General features: G+C 31.4%; 2 protein-coding genes across 4 annotated transcripts in view; both read right to left on the minus strand.

The window, feature by feature from the left end:
• LOC114339782 (ribonuclease Z, mitochondrial) overlaps positions 1-972 on the minus strand; it is a 37337-nt gene extending 36365 nt beyond the window's left edge. The window contains exons 1-3 of one of the 3 annotated variants that reach the window (XM_050657206.1): positions 827-971; positions 542-772; positions 296-482 (exon numbers count right to left, since the gene is read on the minus strand). In XM_050657206.1, the coding sequence (XP_050513163.1) occupies positions 296-482; positions 542-702 (348 nt within the window). In that variant the 5' untranslated portion in view covers positions 703-772; positions 827-971. Of the gene's footprint in view, positions 1-295; positions 483-541 lie in introns of all 3 variants that reach the window. The other 2 variants (XM_050657204.1, XM_050657205.1) reach the window with 2 other exon arrangements.
• A 6130-nt stretch (positions 973-7102) lies between these two features.
• Positions 7103-20880, minus strand: part of LOC114340076 (putative ankyrin repeat protein RF_0381) — a 39841-nt gene continuing 26063 nt past the window's right edge. The window contains exon 3 of the mRNA XM_050656032.1: positions 7103-10057. Within this exon, the coding sequence (XP_050511989.1) occupies positions 8844-10057 (1214 nt within the window). The 3' untranslated portion in view covers positions 7103-8843. The remainder of the gene's footprint in view (positions 10058-20880) is intronic.

Genomic DNA, 20880 nt, shown 5'->3' on the forward strand with positions numbered 1-20880 from the left:
CAAATATTGCCTCAGAATTTTTTTTTCAATTGCAATACCTCTGGTTGGTATTCAAAGTTCTAAAACTGTTCTCTTGTGGCATGTTTAATTTAGCATTATATTTATATGGAATTGAGTCACAGTAATTGGAGTATTGAAAATTACATTTTTAATTAACTACTGTTTGACGTTTTGATTTCCACTCTGTGGAAATCTGTTTCAACTTTTTTCACAACATTTTGCAATACGTTATAATGTATGGATCAATTTCATCACTATCTTATTAAACTGTAACAACGATTTACTGAGTACTTACCAGTCCTGGGGGTCCGTGCAGTGTTATCTCAGGAACCCCAACATCCTGTATCGTTAACGCAATACCAGGCAAACCCCCAATATTGTTCCACACTGGCTGTGTAACGAAAATATGCTCTAACTTAGCTAACTTCATTTTATGTTCATGAGCTAGTCTTTGAGTCCCTTCTCCGCAATTAAACAAGTATCTACAAGCATGTTAAAGTACACTTAGAGCAATAAAAGGATTATTTGGAGAGTACTTTACCTGCTTTGGTCAGAAAACATATACAAAGCTCTGGGAGCACCTTGGGCCCCTGTACCGAGTACCTGCAAGGTAACTTTACCTGGAACATACTTCGAGAGTTTTTCTTTGATCTTTTTCCTCTGCTTTTGGGCTTCGTGTATGTGAACAGGTTCTTTGGGCATGTTCTTGAGTAGGTTAAACAGTTTCTTGTTAGAATATTGTGAATAGTTAACAGTTGGGAGTGACAAGTGGCTAAAACGGAACAGTTTAAGGACATAGAACATTAGGGTTGGAAACTTATATTACTATAATGGAAAAAATAAAAAATGAAATGGGCTTAGCACTGAAATTTACTATTTTCAAACATTGCACATGGTGACATTTAATGACGTATGACGTACACGTGCGACAACTTAAAGGAAAATTAAACCGAGCGATGTGAAGTTAGCTTTTTGAAGCCAATCCGAAGCATTGGAAAAACACTACACACAACCAAACTTATGACATGGAATCATATTTGCATTTTGATAACAAAAAGTAGATAATGATATCTAAAGAAGAAGTCTGATAAAGGAAAAGAAAAAGCCAGTTCGTCACAATTGAATATGACGTCCGAGAATTGGCATCTGCATTACTTTTCTCAGTACCCAAAACTCTTCAGAATATGAACACATGATTCTACTAGCTGCAATTTCCAATACACATAAATGATTGGGTTTTGTTTATTCTCATCAAAGATTTTGAGACGCAATTCTAAAGTATTTCTCTTTGGAAGAATTGTAAGATGCCAATTAAAACCTTATACAGGATGAGAAAACAAAAATGCTACAATAGATACACACAGTAACCATAAGAACCAAGCGACTGTCAAATAAGTAGATAGCAATAGCAAAGTGGACAGGAGTGGAATCACTTTTCACACTTTGAAACTTGAAGATTTCAGTCAGGTAAGAGGAGAAAGAAAAGCAAAGTTGTTCACTAATCCATATATTATTGAGACGTTTCGTTCCGTGTTTACAGAACATCATCAGTCCATATATGTGAAGAAGTTATAAAATATGTTATATAAGCATTAAGTCTGAAGAAGGGGATGGTCCTCCAATTAGTCAATTTTACATAATAAAATGAAAAATTTGAAAACTGTATGAAAGCACGAAGTTGATTTTTTTTTAAAGAATTTAACATGAGTGTGAAAAATGAAATCTCCAAAGTGGGTGTGAACAAACCACTTGGATCAGTGAATTAATTAATAATACATAAAATTAGTTATAAGTTAAAATAATGTAAGTTACTTGTAAAAAACCTGAGATGCAAATTTTGTTGGCATTTACAAAACGAAACACATATATAGACCCCGAGACACGTCACGACACTAATAAACTGTTGCACTTGTATTATTTAATGGAATGGTTGAATCGTAAATATTAACCAACTTAAATCATTGTTAAAGTATATCCCTCAGATCATGGACTGCTTGCGGGCAACCATATGATCTGAGGGATATACTTTAACAATGATTTAAGTTGGTTAATATTTACGATTCAACCATTCCATTAAATAATACAAGTGTAACAGTTTATTAGTGTCGTGACGTGTCTCGGGGTCTATATATGTGTTTCGTTTTGTAAATGCCAACAAAATTTGCATCTCAGGTTTTTTACAAGTAACTTACATTATTTTAACTTATAACTAATTTTATGTATTATTAATTAATTCACTGATCCAAGTGGTTTGTTAAAGTATATCCCTCAGATCATGGTTGCCGGCAAGCAGTCCATGATCTGAGGGATACGGAGTCCATGATTGGACTGCTTGCCGGCTATCATGATCTGAGGGATATACAAATTTAACAATGATTTAAGTTGGTTAATATTTATGATTCAACCACTCCATTTAATAATAAAAGTGTTAATTATGGTCTAATACAAGTGCAACAGTTTATTAGTGTCGTGACGTGCTTCGGGGTCTATATGTGTTTCGTTTTTAAGAGCGAACAGTAGCGATCAACAGGTAGCAAAAACGCGTTCCAAGATTGCGGCTCTGTTTTTGAATATTTCCTCGAGATATTTGGCACACGTATTCGTAATATAATAAAGAACGGCGGCACAGAGCCCAATTTGAAAAATATATTAATATGTGGAAATTACTCTGTAATTAAATACAATATAAAAAAAACGAGCTTGTACCGCCATTAAGAAGAACAAAAAAATACACTTTCTTCAAATAAACTTTTTTATCCGATGCCTAGATTTTGTGTCATTTGGTATCAATGAAATAAAGAATTTTAGTAGTTCCAAAATGACACAAAATCTAGGCATCGGATAAAAAAGTTTATTTGAAGAAAGTGTATTTTTTGTTCTTCGTAATGGCGGTACAGGCTCGTTTTTTTTAATATTGTATTTAATTACAGAGTAATTTCCACATATTAGTATATTTTTCAAATTGGGCTCTGCACCTCCATTCTTTATTATATTACGAATACGTGTGCCAAATATCTCGAAAAAATATTCAAAATTACAGCCGCAATCTTGGAACGCGTTTTCGCTACCTGTTGATCGCTACTGTTTCCTCTTAAACGCTTTTATTTAGTTCAATAGTTTGCGTCAAATATTTAGACGTTAATTTGACTGCCTTTTCTTCAATGCAAATGAATGAAAATTTGTAGACATATGCATTCGCGGGAACAATACACGAGTAGTCAATAAAAAATTTTTTTTCATGTTTATTAATTCTTTAAATAAAAAAAAACCATTTTAATGGAAAATGCTAAAATTCTCTTGTTTTTTACAATGTAAAAACTTGAAACTTTTACGGATTGTAGCTAATGATATGAACTATATGAACAATACATAATTTCACTTTTTACGTTAATTTTGTTTACGTTATGCTTCATAAATAAACAATAAAGTTTCAAATTTTTTGCCGATTCCGACTACTTTTCATGTTAGTACATCATATGTTTTATACATATTTTAATAAACATAATGATATATTTTAATGTTTGAAAAGTGTAAGACTAAAAAGTAAAAAATAAAAAAATATGAAAAAAAAATTTTTAAGAAACGCTTTTCTTTAGTTACTAGTGACTAAAATCAAAAATATTATAAAAAAATCAACTAAAAAGCAAAAAATAAAAAAAAATTGAAAAAATCTAACACATTCGTTAAAGAAAAGCGTGGGGAGAAAACCGTTTATTCGATGAACACGCGCCACGCTTTTCTTTGACGAATGTGTTACGATTTTTTTATTGTTTGATTTTTAGTTGATTTTTTTATAATATGTATTTTTGATTTTAGTCACTCGTAACTAAAGAAAAGCGTTTCTTAAAAATTTTTTTTTATATTTTTTTTTAAATGTCAACAAAAAAATTTTGCATTTTAGGTTTTTTACAAGTAACTTAAATTATTTTAACTTATAACTAATTTTATGTATTATTAATTAATTCACTGATCCAAGTGGTTTTTTCACACCCACTTTAGAGATTTCAATTTTCACACTCATGTTAAATTCTTTAAAAAAAATCAACTTCGTGCTTATACAGTTTTCAAATTTTTCATTTTATTATGTAAAATTGGATCATCCCCTTCTTCAGACTTGATGCTTATATAACATCTTTTATAACTACTTCACATATATGGACTGATGATGTTCTGTAAACACGGAACGAAACGTCTCCAATAATATATGGATTAGTGAACAACTTTGCTTTTGTTTCTCCTCTTACCTGACTGAAATCTTAAAATTTCACAGTGTGAAAAATGATTCCACTCAGGGCCCCCGTAACCGGGCGTGCAACGCGTGCGGCGCACGCGGGCGTAACCCCAAAGGGGCGCCAAACCGAAGGTTTGGTAAATAAGAAATATTTATTTTAAACCTTAAGTAATAACATCTTAAATCAAATGACGTAAACACTAACTAACCGCCTGACAGACGGGTTTAGCATTTTAGTGGTAATTTTTGTTTTTGTTAAATATTTTAATGCAAAAAGATATCTCGATGACTTACTGAAAGTATTGATTATCTAAAAACACAGTAATTAATCTAGTTTTTCTGTATTTATTAAAATAAAAAACATTATAACAAGAATGAAAGAATTGTTTGTGTACCTTTTTACTTTCGAAAAAAGTGTGATCAAAATTAAACAAATAAAAGAATCCTAATAAACATTTATAATCGAGTTAAACAAAGAGTAACAAAAATGAAAATAAAAAGGTTTTTAAAAAATGTTAAAACAAAAAAAACTGACAGGTACTATAGTTAGTACAGTGTAGCAATGGTAGTCAGTGGCAACATTTTCATCACAAATTGATTCCACTTCGCTTATGTCGTCTTCTACATCATCAAACTATTTCAAAAGAGTTTCCTCAGGGTCTTTATTCCCATATTTGTTGCTTTTTGACGAACTGGGGAACATTATGTGTAATGACGAACTGTGCACAAACACTAACACCCCGTCTATTAGAAGGAAATCACACTTTGAGCCTAAATATCTTTCGAATAACAACCTGCCACAAATTGCCGAATTCAGTACTACTAAAGAACAACCCAACTTGAAAAGTCATAAACGGGTGACTAAATCCCATCAAATTTTTTCAATTTTATATGAGATATATGTAAAAAATATGAGTTTCGATCAAAAGTAAAGTGCCTTTCTAGATCACAATATATTTCAATTAGAAGGATGTAACTGCATATAGAGACACAGTTTTTAATGCTGAACAACTTTTCATAACAACTTTTCAATATTGTGAAAACTAAACGTACTTTGCTATTGACCAAAATTCATATTTTTTGACATACCTCGTATAAGATTCATAAAATTTGATATTTGATGGTTGTATTCTGAGTTCTAGACAATGCAGAACTTTTTATGAAGAATAACTTTTTCTCGTAAAATTAATAATAAAACAGTTTCCCATATGGTTCCTAGTTATGTAGACACCCTGTATAAAATTTGTTTGAAAACTTTGAAATGACAAAATATTATTGTTTATTTACTTAAATGTATATTTTTAATTTAATATGCAGGGTGCTTCATTAATGTTGCAAATAATTTAAGGGGAAAGGCGCAAAATGTCGCCTGTCAAAATTTTCAATGTGTTTTAAATGTATTCATTTTTTTCGAATCCTGAGAAAAGTAATAATTATTTTTAAAAAATTTAAACGCAGAATCAAAGATAACGTTATTGCCGAGGGCCGACAGTCCTTAAAATAAATAAAAAATTTCTTTTGAATTAAATATTTGCAATTATTAAAAATCACACTAAATTTCCTCTTTTATTTTCACCCCTATAGTATAAAATAAACATTATAGAAGTTTTTAGGGACTTTCGGCCTCAGTAATAATGTTTCATTCTGGGTTAAAATTTTTCAAAAATATTTATTAGTTTTATACAGGGTGAGTGGGGAGGAACGCACCAAACGTTTTAAGACTGTATAATATACGTAAAAATAATCAAAAATAACTCATATGTTGTTATTCGATTTTCATTTGTTTCCGAGATATGGGGTGTTAAAATTTTTCTTACAAACTGACAATTTATTTATTGCTCTAAAACCGGTTCAGGTATGAAAATGAAATTTGGTTGGTTTTAAGACATAGTTATTGCGCATGTTTTGACATACAATTAAGAATTTTGTATTCACCATTAGCGCGCGTACGGGTAATAGTCTGAAATTTTTTAAAGATAAAAATGGTACGCCACTGAAATATTTCAAATTTAAAATCTTGAATTCCTCGTTCAATTTGTGACAAAAAATATATCTTCCCTTTTTTTCATGCGAGGCTTCGTTTTGATGCAAACAAATAAAACATCTTAACGCTTACAAAGTTTTCGACGAAGTTTCTATATGAACATGTAGAAACTGACTTATTTCGAATACTTTGTAAGCGTTAAGATATTTTATTTTTTGCATGAAAATGAAGCGTCGTATGAAAACATGAAGATAGATTGTTTGTCAGAAATTGAACAGGGAATTCAAAAATAAATTTTTAATTTGAAATATCTCAGTGGCGTAGGTACTATTTTTTTTTCGTTTCAAAAATTTTAGACTATTACCCGTACGCGTGCCAATGGTGAATATAAAATTCTTAATTGTGTGTCAAAACATGTGCACCAACTATGTCTTAAAACCCACCAAATTTCATTTGCACATCTCAACCGGTTTTAGAGCAATAAATAAATCGACAGTTTGTAATAAGAATTTTAACACCCCGTATCTCGGAAACAAATGAAAATCGAATAACAACGTATGAGTTATTTTTTATTATTATTCTATTTATTTATTTTTGATGATTTTACGAATATTATACAGTCCTAAAGTTTGGTGCGTTCCTCCCCATTCACCCTGTATAGCAGATTTAAAGGGCGCTAAAATATATCCCTCACGCGGGCCAATCAGCCTTGCGGGGGCCCTGATTCCACTCCTTTCCACTGTCCACTTTGCCATATACATATAGTATAATATGTACAACGATTTAATTTAAAAAGTTGCATGTTGAAACTGTTTTAATTCAATAGCTACGATGTCTATATATGAGGGTTACTCAATAAGTTATTTAAAAAAAAGTACAAAAACAAGTGATTATTCAAGTATTTTATTTTTCAACATAAAAAATTAGATTTGCTGATCAGTAGTGATGTGGGAATATTCCCAGTGGGAAGGAATTTAAAAAATGGGAATATTCCCTCGGTCATTACATCTTCACAAAAAGTGGGAATTTACTAAAAATCCTGCTTATTTTTAGCTCTAGCTCTTTTTTAGGATGTATGTGTGATATGTTTCAACAACATTGTACTTTTTCATCTCAAAATAATTACATAGGAAGGTACTACAGCCTTGTCAATGGTTATTAGGTCTGTTTTTAAAGCAAGTTTTGAGTCATTATCAATTTGCCTTAAATGTTAAACAATCAAACATAGTAACATTTTACAAGCAATATTCGATGAAATTGCATCCGAAGAAGATTTAAGGACCGAATTTTTTTGAAGTTGCCAGGAAAGACCCATTGGGGAAGTCATCTTTTTTGCTTACAGAGTTTACAATCAAATAAAGTCGTGCTACAAACATTAGCTGTTAGTGAAAAAGCTGAGTTGATGATGGACTTGATGACTCTTTTGGACTAGAATTGAGAAATTTGCTCGAACCTATTGTAGACCTCATTACTGTGATTGAATCCAATGAACCACAAATTCACAGAGTTGTGAGAAAGTTGGATGATCTGGAAAAAATTATAGCCCTAAACTTGATCGCTTCACCTCTGCAGAAGGCTGGGGAAAAATCACAGCCTAATTCAAGGAGAGAAAAGATTTTGGAATTGGAGATATTCACTTGGCAGCTATTTTGCTAGATCGAAATATGCAGGGCACTTCACTTGATTCAACGCAGCTGTTAGATGCCATGGGCTTTATTTGCGAACGTGCTCAAAACATGAATCTTGACGTAATGAAAGTTAGAAGAGAAAGTTTGGCCGATTATAGGGACGGCTTTTCTCGAGAAAGTTTATTTGGGAGGGAGTTGGTGAGGACGCAACTTGGCCTCTTTTGTGCTGGAGGGAACTCCGAGGTACTTGTGATTTAGGCGATGTGGCAATAAGGATTCCGAGTGCACCTGTCACTTCTGCCGACACTGAAAGGACATTTAGTACCTTCTCCTGGATGCACTCTAAAAAGAGAAATCGTTTATCATCAGAGCGAGCAGCCAAGATTACCTACCTTGCTTACAATTGGAAACTAATGAACAGCACTTCAAAGGAAGGTTCTTTAAGCTGAACGACGTCCACCGATGGTAGGGATGGACCTGACGAAGAGAAGGTCGACGACGAGGTTGTGCAAGATGAAAGCCATGAGGATGACAAGGATTGTGAAGAAGAAAAAGAAGAAGAGGATGATGATGATGACGACGACGGTGGATATCAAATAGATGTAAATGACAGCGGGAGTGAATAGACTCTGATATTTGTTATGTCACTATTCGTTTTTATATCAGTAATTGTTATTTTTTCTGTATAAGTCTTTTCACTTACATATTATATTATTTGTATTTTTAAACTTGAGAAGTTGCTGAATTATTTTCTGCCTAATTTTCATCATATTAAAATATGAATCCAACAATAAGTTTCCATTTAATGTAACACATAACTATTTTTAAATAAATTTCGGTGTCAATTATAAATTCCCAAAAATTCCCGGTAAGATATGAATTTTGGGAATATTCCCTCGAGAATTAATTCCCGGGAATTTTACATCACTACTGATCAGTATCATATACCTAAAGCTAGATCAATTATTTCCAGTTTGACAATATGTACAATAATTATTTGTCACACTTGTACTGGTTCGAAATAATTAAAAATTTTTAAATCATCATCAGATAAATAATTATATATTTTTCTCCGAACTACTATCGGCAACAACGGACTAATACGATTCATAACTGCATCAGCTTCATAATGCAAGCGCAGTATAGACTTTCCTTTCATTATGTTTTCAGTAAAGTACCGTTTGTATATAGGAAATTTTTCCTTATAAAGTAGTGCGTCTAGTTCACTAACTACGTCCGCATTGCTGAGATAAGCTGCTAATTTACTTTTGTTACTTTCAAGGCATAATTGCCTGTATGATATATTGCTCTCAGCTATTTTATAAGTCTCCATTAGTTCTAGTTCTGATTTGCATGCATCCCAGAATCTCGAAAAGTCCCCACTGTTATGACGCTCGGATATAGGTGTGTTGACGTTTAAGTACAAAATAAGACTGATTAAAAACTTTGAGAAATCAGTGAAATCAAAATATGCTAAATCTAAAATATCATTTTCATCATAATTTGTACAACTCTTCACATCAGCTCCATTTTGAAGTAATAATTTTGTAAGGACCTTATTGCGACGTTGAAAACAAATATGCAACACTGTGCTTCCGAAGGGATCGCGAATTTTGACATCTGCCCCTCGATGTAATAATAATTTCACAACATGCACCCGATTAAAATCAGCAGCACAAAACAAAGGAGTACGGCCTCTTACATTTTGCAAATTAATAGCTGCACCTGCATGTAATAACAGTTTGATAATACCCAAGAAGCCTTTTTCACAAGCCACATGAAGAGAAGTATTGCCACACAAATCCTCTGCATTTACATTTGCTTTCTCGTCTATTAAAATTTTGACAATATTCTCATTTCCACATTTAACTGCAATTAGCAATGTCGTGTCTCCAATAGAATTCTCAGATTCAATATTTGCTTCATGTTTTAATAATACTTCTACAACAGTACAATGATCTTTCTCTGCAGCTATACATAAGGAAGTGTCCAAATCTGTCTGCTTTATTAATTTCTCGTTTTTTAGTAATATGCGGAGAATAGAAACGTTACCATAATACGCAGCACAATTCAGGACGGACCAGTAATTTCTACGATATTCAATTTTAATTTCATTTGCGAAAGCTGATTCTATTTCATCACTTATAAACCTTCTATGTCTAATTTCTGATATCAAGGATGCAGCATCTGCTCCAGTTACATACATTATCTGAGCTGCGTTTAATCAACCAATCCTAAAAAAATGTAATGATGTATTTTCAAAAGTTAAAATCTTGTTAAATATTAAAACAAAACACAAAACAAAATTAACAAGAAAACAATTCAATAGCTGATATGTCCACCTCTAGCAGCAACGACTGCTCGTAATCTGTTTGGCATCGAATAAAGATGTGTTATCCTTGCCTGGGGAATAGTCCGATATTCCTCTACCAGGGCTATAACTGTACCAAATTTTCTCGAGGCCTAGGAGACGGCGAATAGCTATTTTTAATTCATTCCATAAATGCTCAATAGGATTGAGATCTGGGCTGCATGCAGGCCATTCTAATCTTATCAATCCAACCTCTATTTAAGAGGATGGGTACGTATTTTCGGCTGCAATGCTATTCAAATGGGGATTCATTTTTTTCGAATCCTGAGAAAACTAATAAGTATTTTTGAAAAATTTAAACGCAGAATAAAAGATTACGTTATTAGCGAGGGCCGAAAGTCCCTGAGAACTTCTATAATGTTTATTTTAATAAGATACAGGGGTGAAAAACTAAGAGAAAATTTTGTGTGATTTTTAATTTCAAATATCTCATTCAAAATAAACTTTTTATTTATTCTAAGGACTTTCGGCCCTCGGTAACAATTTAGTCTTTCATTCTGCGTTTAAATTTTTCAAAAATATTTATTGGTTTTTTCAGGATTCGAAAGAAATAAACACAATGTCCGTGGTAATATTTTCCAAATCTATCTTTGTCTTACAACGCATTCAGTCGAATAGAATATTGTCAGTCATAGAAGTAACAAGGACAATTTTAAAAATTTGACATGGCATCGGGAATATTTTGAGTTGTTGATTAAATAATATTGATATAATATATAGTGTATTTGATAAATAATTGATTTAAGACGTGAACTTAATGAAAAGTTATTTATTGTGTATTATTTGTGGAAGATCCAAGCAGAGAATACATCAGGATAATTCTGTGATCCAAGTATTTTGTTGTTAAAAATGTTCAAAATTGTAAGCGTTCCATAGTAGCAATATATTATTAAAAAATCACTTTAACACTTTTCCTCTTTTCTCGATTGAGTATTTAAATATTTATTGCTTATTTCCTGACCGTGAATTTTTAAAATAGTTGGTTTTTAATTCCTGGGTTTGCGGTCTGTTATAAATAAAACACTTGATTTTGCTTAGACGTTTCGGCTATTTGCCATTTTCAATAAGCACTTACAAGAGATCAAATTACATAATATTATGTATATAAAATATGTTTGTTAACAGTGTAATGTTTAATTAAAAGTGCTTATTGAAAATGGCAAATAGCCGAAACGTCTAAGCAAAATCAAGTGTTTTATTTATAACAGACCGCAAACCCAGGAATTAAAAACCAACTATATTTAAATATACATATATTTTTATTTTGTTCTACATAATTATTACAATCACTGAATACATATTTAGTGAAAAATTATCAGTAGTAATTGCACAAGAGCTCTAAAATTCTATATTAATTTTAGAGATCGAGTGGTTGTGAATATTTCATGAATAAAACTGTTCAAAACCAAAATTTTACTGTAATTTATTTATGTAAGTACAAATTAGTACCAATTAAACACACAGTTTTTATAAATGGTCCAAGAGCTGTGAGACATTTTTGAGTAGGTATTTTAGGCAACCTGAAAATTTTTCAGGTGACTCTTCCATGATAGCCTAATACAAAAATGCCGGTCTGGCTGGAGGGTAGCGGTTATTTTCCCCAAAAATCCCCCCCAAAATTAAACAAAAGGGTAAAAATTGTTATTACAAAAAATATCACTGGAGTGACTTTAAAGTAAATTTAAATATTCAAATATAAAGAAAATAAACAGGCCAGGCGATTCGAGGGCGATTTTAACTGCAAGATACTTGCATGGGCGCCCCAGGATTATTTTCAGGGGATTCATCTGAACTTCAGAAGAATTCATCTGAATCTGTACATACTATTAATGAGTATAAAATATACAACTATACATGCATAGCTATGTGCATTCCTTCCGGACAGGGAGGTGCAATTGTTATTTTGACAGGGTATTTTTTAATATTAAAAATAAATATTCTAAAAAAGACAGGTTTTTTTTGTGAAATTTTCCAACTGCCTGGTGATCAAACAAATTACGCGTGCATATAGATGAAAAGCGCTATAGGTAAGCAGCAGTGTGAGAAAGAGCGTATACCGATAGCTGTTTGCGTCCTCTGTTGTAGCTGAGCGAGTCCGTCCGCTCGAGAAAAATCTCGTGATCTGGAGATATCCATGTTGTTGTTCCTCGAAACGTTAGAGTAATTATTATATATTATAGTTTTTTAAGTAACTTTTTCTTAATTAAAGAAAAATAATACGTACTATACAATACATTTTGCAAATATGATAGAAAAACACAAATTTATTATTATAAATATATAGGTAGAAAATTATAAAACTATAAACTAAATTAATTCTGTGTCCGAATCTTGTACTTCTTCTTCAAACTCCTCATCTGAGCTTAAATATTCATTCTCTTCTTCTTCGTCAGACTCCCCTCGAGACTCAGATTCCTCTTCTACATGATCTGTAAATAGTTGTAATATGTAGTTAGAATTAATTAAAAATTAATTAGTAATTAATTAGTTGAGTTGCTACGTATTCTTTGTCCTTTTATACGGAGTCGAAGCCTGGACAATCACGGGCGCATCTGAAGAAAGACTTGCCGTTGTTGAGATGTGGAGTTATCGAATAATGTTAAATATATCATGGGCACACGTAACAAATACGGAAATTAAGAAAGATAAAAGGCAAAAGAAATACTCAACACTATGAAGGAAAGAAACATGAGCTACTTTGGTCATATACTAAGAAATAAAAAACGTGATGTGATTGGTTATATAAGGAAAAGTAGTAAGCATTGGTTATATAAGTAAGAATACGTAGCAACTCAATCAATTAATCACTAATTAATTTTTCATTAATTCTAAATACATATTACAACTATTTACAGATTTGGTAGAATGGTAGAAGAATCTGAGTCTCGAGAGGAGTCTGACGAAGAAGAAGAAGATAATGTATATTTGTTTTAGCTCATTTTTCTTTCCTTCATAGTGTTGAGTATTTCTTTTGCCTTTATCATCTTTCTTAATGTTTCCGTGTTTGTTAAGTGTTGTGTCCATGATATTTTTACATTATTCGATAACACCACATCTCAACAAGGGTAAGTCTTTCTTCAGATGCGCCCGTGATTGTCCAGGCTTCGACTCCGTAATTTGTTTGATCAAATCTCAATTGGAAAATTTCCCAAAAAACCTGTTTAGAATATTTATTTTTAAAATTAAAAAATAAACTGTCAAAATAACAATTGCACCTCCCTGTCCGGAAGGAATGTACATATCTATGCATGTATAGTTGTATATTTTATACTCGGTAATAGTATGTAAAGGTTCAAATGAAATCTTCTGAAGTTCAGATGCACCCACTGAAAATAATCCTGGGGCGCCAATGCAAGTATCTTGCAGAGTTAAAATGGCCCTCAAATCGCCTGGCCTGTTTATTTTCTTTATATTTGAATATTTAAATTTACTTTCAAGTAATATCAATGATATTTTTTGTAATAACAATTTTTACCCTTTTTTTAACTTTGGGGGGGGATTTTTTATTGAAATAACTGATTTAAATTATTAATATAGACTCGCTATACTCACTACATCTTAATTTTTTTAGATATTTTACTTGACTTCATTTATTATGGCTTGGTACTTGCTAATTTGCTTATAACACCTTTTTCATTTTATTTTTTTAACTTTTATAACATATTAGTGGCTAATAAGTTAATAAAACATGTTTATTTATATTCTTGTGTTACTCAACACATTATTTTGTTTTTTAAACAAGTAGATCACAGAAAATTTTTAAGGGGTGCTGTTAGCACCCCACGTGACAGTTGGCGCCTTGCAAAGCCACGTGGCAGGTGCCGGGTTAACAAATTTTCAGCTTGCTATTAATAAACTTTTTTTTTGGTACGCGGGATCCAAGGATATTGCGATTTATTTTTAATAAAAAGATTCCATTCAATATTTTATGCAATATTATTGTTGACTTCATTCTTTCAATATTTAATTGTGGCTCCCATGTAGGGTATTCTTAATGAAATGCAAATCAGCTGCTGGGATCAACACCGATGGGGAAATGTTTAAATCATTTATGTTTTGGGCAGGAGCGTCATTTGAAATTTTGCTAGGGGTGGAGGCAAACATTATACAAAATTGATCTATTTTTTGTAAATTTTAGTCATTTTCAGGGTAGGGGGGGCAAATGCCCCCCTGACCCTATCAAATGACGCCCCTGGTTTTGGGAAAGATGTATTGATTTCAGATAATATTCAGGAAGCACAATATACATATATTATACCTACACACCGGCACAAAATTCCGCAACCCAAAATTTTTGATATAGTTTGACAATTTATAACTTTATTATTTGTACTTCGATTTTCAAGATTCTTGCATCAGTTTGTAGGAATGTACTTACATTTGGTTGATATGTAGATATATTTTTATGTCAGCTACTACGCCAGTTTATGGAAGCAAGAATAGGATATTACTTCCGAATTTTATCCTACTACATGGATTTTAATGAAATTTTGGACCTAGCCTCTACTTATCTCCTAATTCAAAGTCTACCCTATGCCGATGTGTGCTTTTATCTTGGGGGTGATTTCCACCCCTTTTCAGGGGTGGAAAATTTTTTGGTTAGATAAATACGGAATTCGCTAGAGAACCTAATTCAAAGCAAAAACTGTTCTATATTTTTTTTAACTCAAAACTTTTTGAGTTATTTGTGGTTGAAAATTGGCCATTTTCATTGAAACATAACACCTTTCCGAACGGTTTTTTTTTCAATACCTTAAAAAATATGCATCTAACTAAAAAGATTGTATAAAACATTTTTGTAGGTTATAAAAAAACAAAGACACACTTGCCTTCATAAATCTTCTAGTTATAATACAAAAAGAGATATGGTTGGTGAAAAAGTTTGTTTTTTTGCTACATGCTCAAATTGGTGTATTCAACTTGAAATAGTGAAACGGTCGATTTTATGTGTATAATACTACCAATACTTTTTGTAGTTCTTGAAAAGACCTTTAAAATGAGCAACATTAAAGGTAAATTACATTCAAACTAAGCGAGACATCTTGCAAACAAAATTGATAACTAATGTATTTTAAGAAAAAATTAGAAGTAATTTTAACCCCTATCCACTAGAAAGTAAAAGCATCATTTTCCGTCTATAATACCTTTTATTATAGTGTTATTTCTATGTTCAAAAAGTTGGACGAGTTTAAAGTGAATGGTTTTTGAAAAAAATTAGATCACATTATAAAGAGTATTTTTAAATTTTTTTTAGTATTCCTTTTTCTCCATGTAACTTTAAAATGATAACAGATACAGTAATGAAAAATAAAAAACGAAATTTTTATCTAAAGCACTCTACATTTTTGTATTATATCTTTTTTTCGTATCTCTTATTATTTTCGAGTTACATGGAGAAAAAGAAGATTTTTAAGGAAATTTAAAAATGACCTCTATAATTTGATCTTACTTTTTTCAAAAATCCCTAATTTTAAATCAGTCCAACTTTTTGAACATAGAAATAACACTATATCTAATAAAAAGTATTTTAGAAGGAAAACGATGTATTTAAATTCTGATGGATGAGGGGTTAAATATACTTCTCATTTCTTCTTAAAATACATTAGTCAATTTTTTGCAGCATATCTCGCTTAGTTTGAATATAATCGGCATTTAATACTGCTCATTTTAAAGGCATTTTCAAACACTACCAAAATTATTAGTACCATTATAATACACCTAAAATCAACCGTTTCTCTGTTATTGCAAGTTGAATACACCGATTTGAGCATGCACCAAAAAACAAACTCTTCTCACCTACCATTTCTCTTTTTGTATTATAACTAGAAGATTTACGAAGGAATGTAGGTATCTTTGTTTTTTTATAAGCTACAAAAATATTTTGTATAGTTTTTTTGTTAAATGCATAGTTTTTAAGTTATTCGCAAAAATCCGTCCGAAAGGGTACCATTTTTAAATGAAAATGGCCAATTTTCAACCACGAATAACTCAAAAAGTATTGAGTTTTCAAAAAATAATTATGGAACAGTTTTTGCTTAGAATTAAATTCTCTAGCCTCTTCCGTGGCTTTGGGGTAGACTTTGTTTCTTGAGCTATTGCCTACTTACTGTGAAAATATCAAGTAAATCGATGTAGTAGGATGGAATTCGGAGCCAAATACCCTCATTGACTGCCCTAACACAGTCTAAACAACTTTTAAATTATACATTGAATATAAAAGATACAGTCGGAAAAATGAAAGAATACCCATGAACGAACATATAAAACACGCTGTATTTTCCTGTCATCGTGTCACAAAGAAAATTGTCCAGTGCAAGTACATGTAATAATAATTATTATATGTACTTGCGCTGGCCAATTTTTGTCTGACACGGTGACAGGAAAATACAGCGTGTTTTATATGTTCGTTCATGGGTATTCTTTCATTTTTCCTACTGTATATAGGCCTGGATCCCGCATATCAAAAAAAAACTTTATTAATAGCAATCTGAAAATTTGTTAATAGCATAACGGTGTCTAATCGGACAAACTTTGATGCACGGGAACACTGGAACAGGGGAAGTTTTAATTGGGGAACAGGTTACAGGTTTCGAACGACAGACTACGAAAATGTATTTTGTATTTTGTCGGACAGAACTTCCAATTGATTTGTTACCCTTTCATTAAATTCTCATGTAAAAATCAGACTGCCATTTACCACCAACATAATTCGTGTCATTTGACAAGGTCTACTTGTCGCCTTGTCGGACTTATTAAAATGACCAAGATATTTGTCGGACAAATATTTTTTCATATGTTATATAAGTTTGCTATTGAATAAACGTAAAAACAATCTGCTAGTTTTCACAATCATAAACGTGTCAGGATGACGCGTTCCACAATTAAAATCACGTTACACAATTAAAACTTTCTCTGTTCCAGTGTTCTCATACATCAAACTTTGTCCAACTAGACACCGTTAAGTTATTAACAAATTTTCAGCTTGCTGTTAATAAACTTTTTTTGGTACCCTGAATCCAAGGATATTGCGATTTATTTTTAATAAAAAGATTTCATTCAATATTTTATGCAATATTATTGTTGACTTCAATCTTTCAATATTTGTGGCTCCCATTTAGGGTATCCTTAATGAAATGCAAATCAGCTGAGATCAACACCGATGGGGAAATGTTTAAATCATTTATGTTTTGGGAAAGATGTATTGATTTCAGATAATATTCAGGAAGCACAATATACATGTACACACCGGCACAAAATTCCGCAACCCAAAATTTTTTATTAAGTTTGACCATTTATAACTTTATTATTTGTACTTCGATTTTCAAGATTCTTGCATCAGTTTGTAGGTATGTACTTACATTTTTTTATGTCGTTTGTTATTATTGCGGTAACAAAAATTTTTTGCTAAGATGTATTATACGGGGGTGAATGAAAGCGTTGTATTTTCTTTAAAAAAGAATGTGTGTGTACTTTGTACGCACGTAAGAAGTTATACTTCTATTATATGATTTAAACGAAATTAATATACTTTTTATTTATATTTTGTTTAAATATTAAACTAATTTATACTTACTACTTCTCAAACATTTTTATTAGAACAGTGCCAAAAATTAAAATAATAAAAGAATAAAACACACACAAACACATTAAACAAGCCACAAATGATGTCTGAACATTAATTGTCGAAATTTTTTTTAACTAAATACGTATTTTCTGAAAATACAATTATATAATAAATATACTTACAATCATAAAATGTATTAAAAAAAACAAAAGAAAGTTTCTATTGGGACTCGAACCAGCGCTGATAAGAGCGGTTGGTATTGGAATTCATTCGCCTTCTCCGCTTAGCCACGGACACTATGTGTCATTATTTACGAAGATCGACTAACTAAACGGATTAAACTTGTGATATTTTGAAAATTGATCAAATTATTTTAATTTTGAATTGAAATGATTTAGAATTGAAAAAATACATCAAAACATAGAGTAAAAACAATATATTAGGTGAATATTGATACAAATTTTAATGGTAATCAAATTATATAAATAAAAGTATTACATACTATGTATTTTGGCAGATCAAATAGGTACCTAGGTTTATACCCATGATACATTAACAATTATTACGTATGGGCCATTCCACGAACATACGCCTGTTTTGAATTACTTCGACAACGAATATTTTACTATGCAACATAAGAAGTACGAAAGTAAATGACGCTAATAATTATTCCAATAAACAACAATGTAATTTGCAATTTACTTTCGTTCTTCTTATTTTGCACAGTAAAATATTCGTTGTCGAAGTAATCCAAAACAGGCGTATGTTCGTGGAATATGGTATACCTGTTGCTTTTAAAAACTATTTAAAAGTCACTACAATATTATAAACTTTTTTGTTTCTGTCCTCACAACAATAAAACTAATATATTATACATTTGTTTACCTTTACCTCCAAACCACAGCTGCCATATCGGATAATTTTTGACATGTCATTTGAACATCCAATCAGAACAAAGTTATAATGCGCATGCGCCGGGCTGATAGGTTTTAACATATAAAAAAATCACCCTCTATCGCCGGTAAAGAAGTATAACTTCAAAAATTCTGTGGAAAATTGGAGGGCTCATTTTGTTACATATCTACTCCTTTTGTATTATCCTGGAGGTATCTCTAGATTTTGTTTTTTAAATTATCCGAATATCTCTTTTCTTTTAAAAGCTGTAAATAAAAACACTGCTTTATTTAATTAAAAATATCAAACGCACTAACATTAACAACACAAAACAAAATTAATAACAAAACAATTCAATAGCGGATATATCCACCTCTCGCAGCAACGACAGCTCGCAATATGTTTGGCATCGAATAAAGCTGTGTTATCCTTGGCTGAGGAATAGCCCGATATTCCTCTACCAGTGCTATTATAACTGTACCAACGTTTCTGGAGGCGTAGCACACGGCGAATAGCTATTTTTAATTCATCCCATAAATGCTCAATAGAATTGAGATCTGGGCTGCATGCGAGCCATTCTAATCTTATCAATCCAACATCTATTTAAGATATTTATGTTTATGAGTCATTCAGTGTTTTTATTTACAAAAAATTGTACAGCTGTTACAAGAAAAGCGATATTTGGATAATTCAAAAAGCAAAATCTTTGGAATATCTCCAGGATAATACAAAACGAGTATGTAACAAAATCAGCCCTCCAACTTTCCCACAGAATATTTCAAAGTTAGGAGAAAATACAACGCTTCCATTCACCCCCGTATAATGCCATCTAAGCGAAAAATGTTTGTTACCGAAATAATAAAAAACGACACCAAAATATGTACCTACCTATAAACTGATGAAAGAATCTTGAAAATCGGAGTACAAATAATAAAGTTATAAATTGTCACATTTAATCAAAAATTTTGGGTGGCGGAATTTTGTGCCGGTGAATGTAAATGAGAGCTATTCAATGAATTATGTCAAACAAAGTACAAAAACAAATTTATTAGATTATTAGATCAATTATTTCCAGTTTGACAATACAATAATTATTATTGGTCACACTTGAGCTGGTTCGCATTAATTAAATTGTTGAAATCAACATCAGATAAATAGTCATATAATAGTCATATTTTTTTTTCGAACTACTATTGGCAACAACGGACTGATATGATTCATAACATCATCAGCTTCATAATGCAAGTGCAGTCTAGAATTTCCTTTCATTATGTTTTCATTATGATAATATTCAGGAAGCACAATATGTATATGTACAGTTGAGTCCACGAGTCTTTACCCGTGCGTCATGAATACCTGGCGAGATAAAACACATACTTTTTATTTACAAATTAATGACAAACCAGCTGCCGCCTGTTATTAAGTAAAGGCACATGTTATTTTTATGAACGATTTAGACTCAGTGCATTGAAAAGAGATAGGTACAAAGAAAGACGATTGGGATGTCTTCACAATATTTTAAGTACAATTTCTGACGTTTTGGTTTGTTTACTTTTGTGGCTGTCAGTTTGTTGAATTTTTTGCTGTTATTTTGTCCAATTTTTGCATTTTGAAGTTTTTTATAGTATACAAACAGTTGTTTTCACAACTAATTTTATATTGGAGTTAGAAATTTTGTAATAAGTTTATGTTATTTTACGATAAATTTTGACAACGTACAAAGCTAACCTCATTGTTGACACAGTTGAATGCTTGTGTTTAAGGTTCCGCCAAAGTGAATAAAATAACAAAAAGAAAATGTGTTATCGAATTTTTTATAAATTGTTTATTTATTTATTAATTAATGATAATAAAATAATTTATTGAGCTACTTCAAATGTAGCTGTCATTATGCACCAAAATTTTAAAGCAAAACTTAAATTTGATATTCTATTTGATAACGTCAAATTTTATACTATAACCCGTGATTGGAATAATATCCATGTGCCGTTGCGTTTAGTAAATTTCCGACTTATTTCGTATGCTTTAAATGATGACGCACGGGTAAAGACGCACAAAATTCCGCCACCCAAAATTTTTGATTAAGTTTGAAAATTTATAACTTTATTATTTGTAGGTACTCCGAATTTCAAGATTGTTTTATCAGTTTGTAGGTACATGTTTTCATATCGTTTGTTATTATTCCGGTTATGTTGTACTTTCTCCTAA

The sequence above is a fragment of the Diabrotica virgifera genome, chromosome 7, assembly GCF_917563875.1.
Source record: "Diabrotica virgifera virgifera chromosome 7, PGI_DIABVI_V3a".
NCBI lineage: Eukaryota > Metazoa > Arthropoda > Insecta > Coleoptera > Chrysomelidae > Diabrotica > Diabrotica virgifera.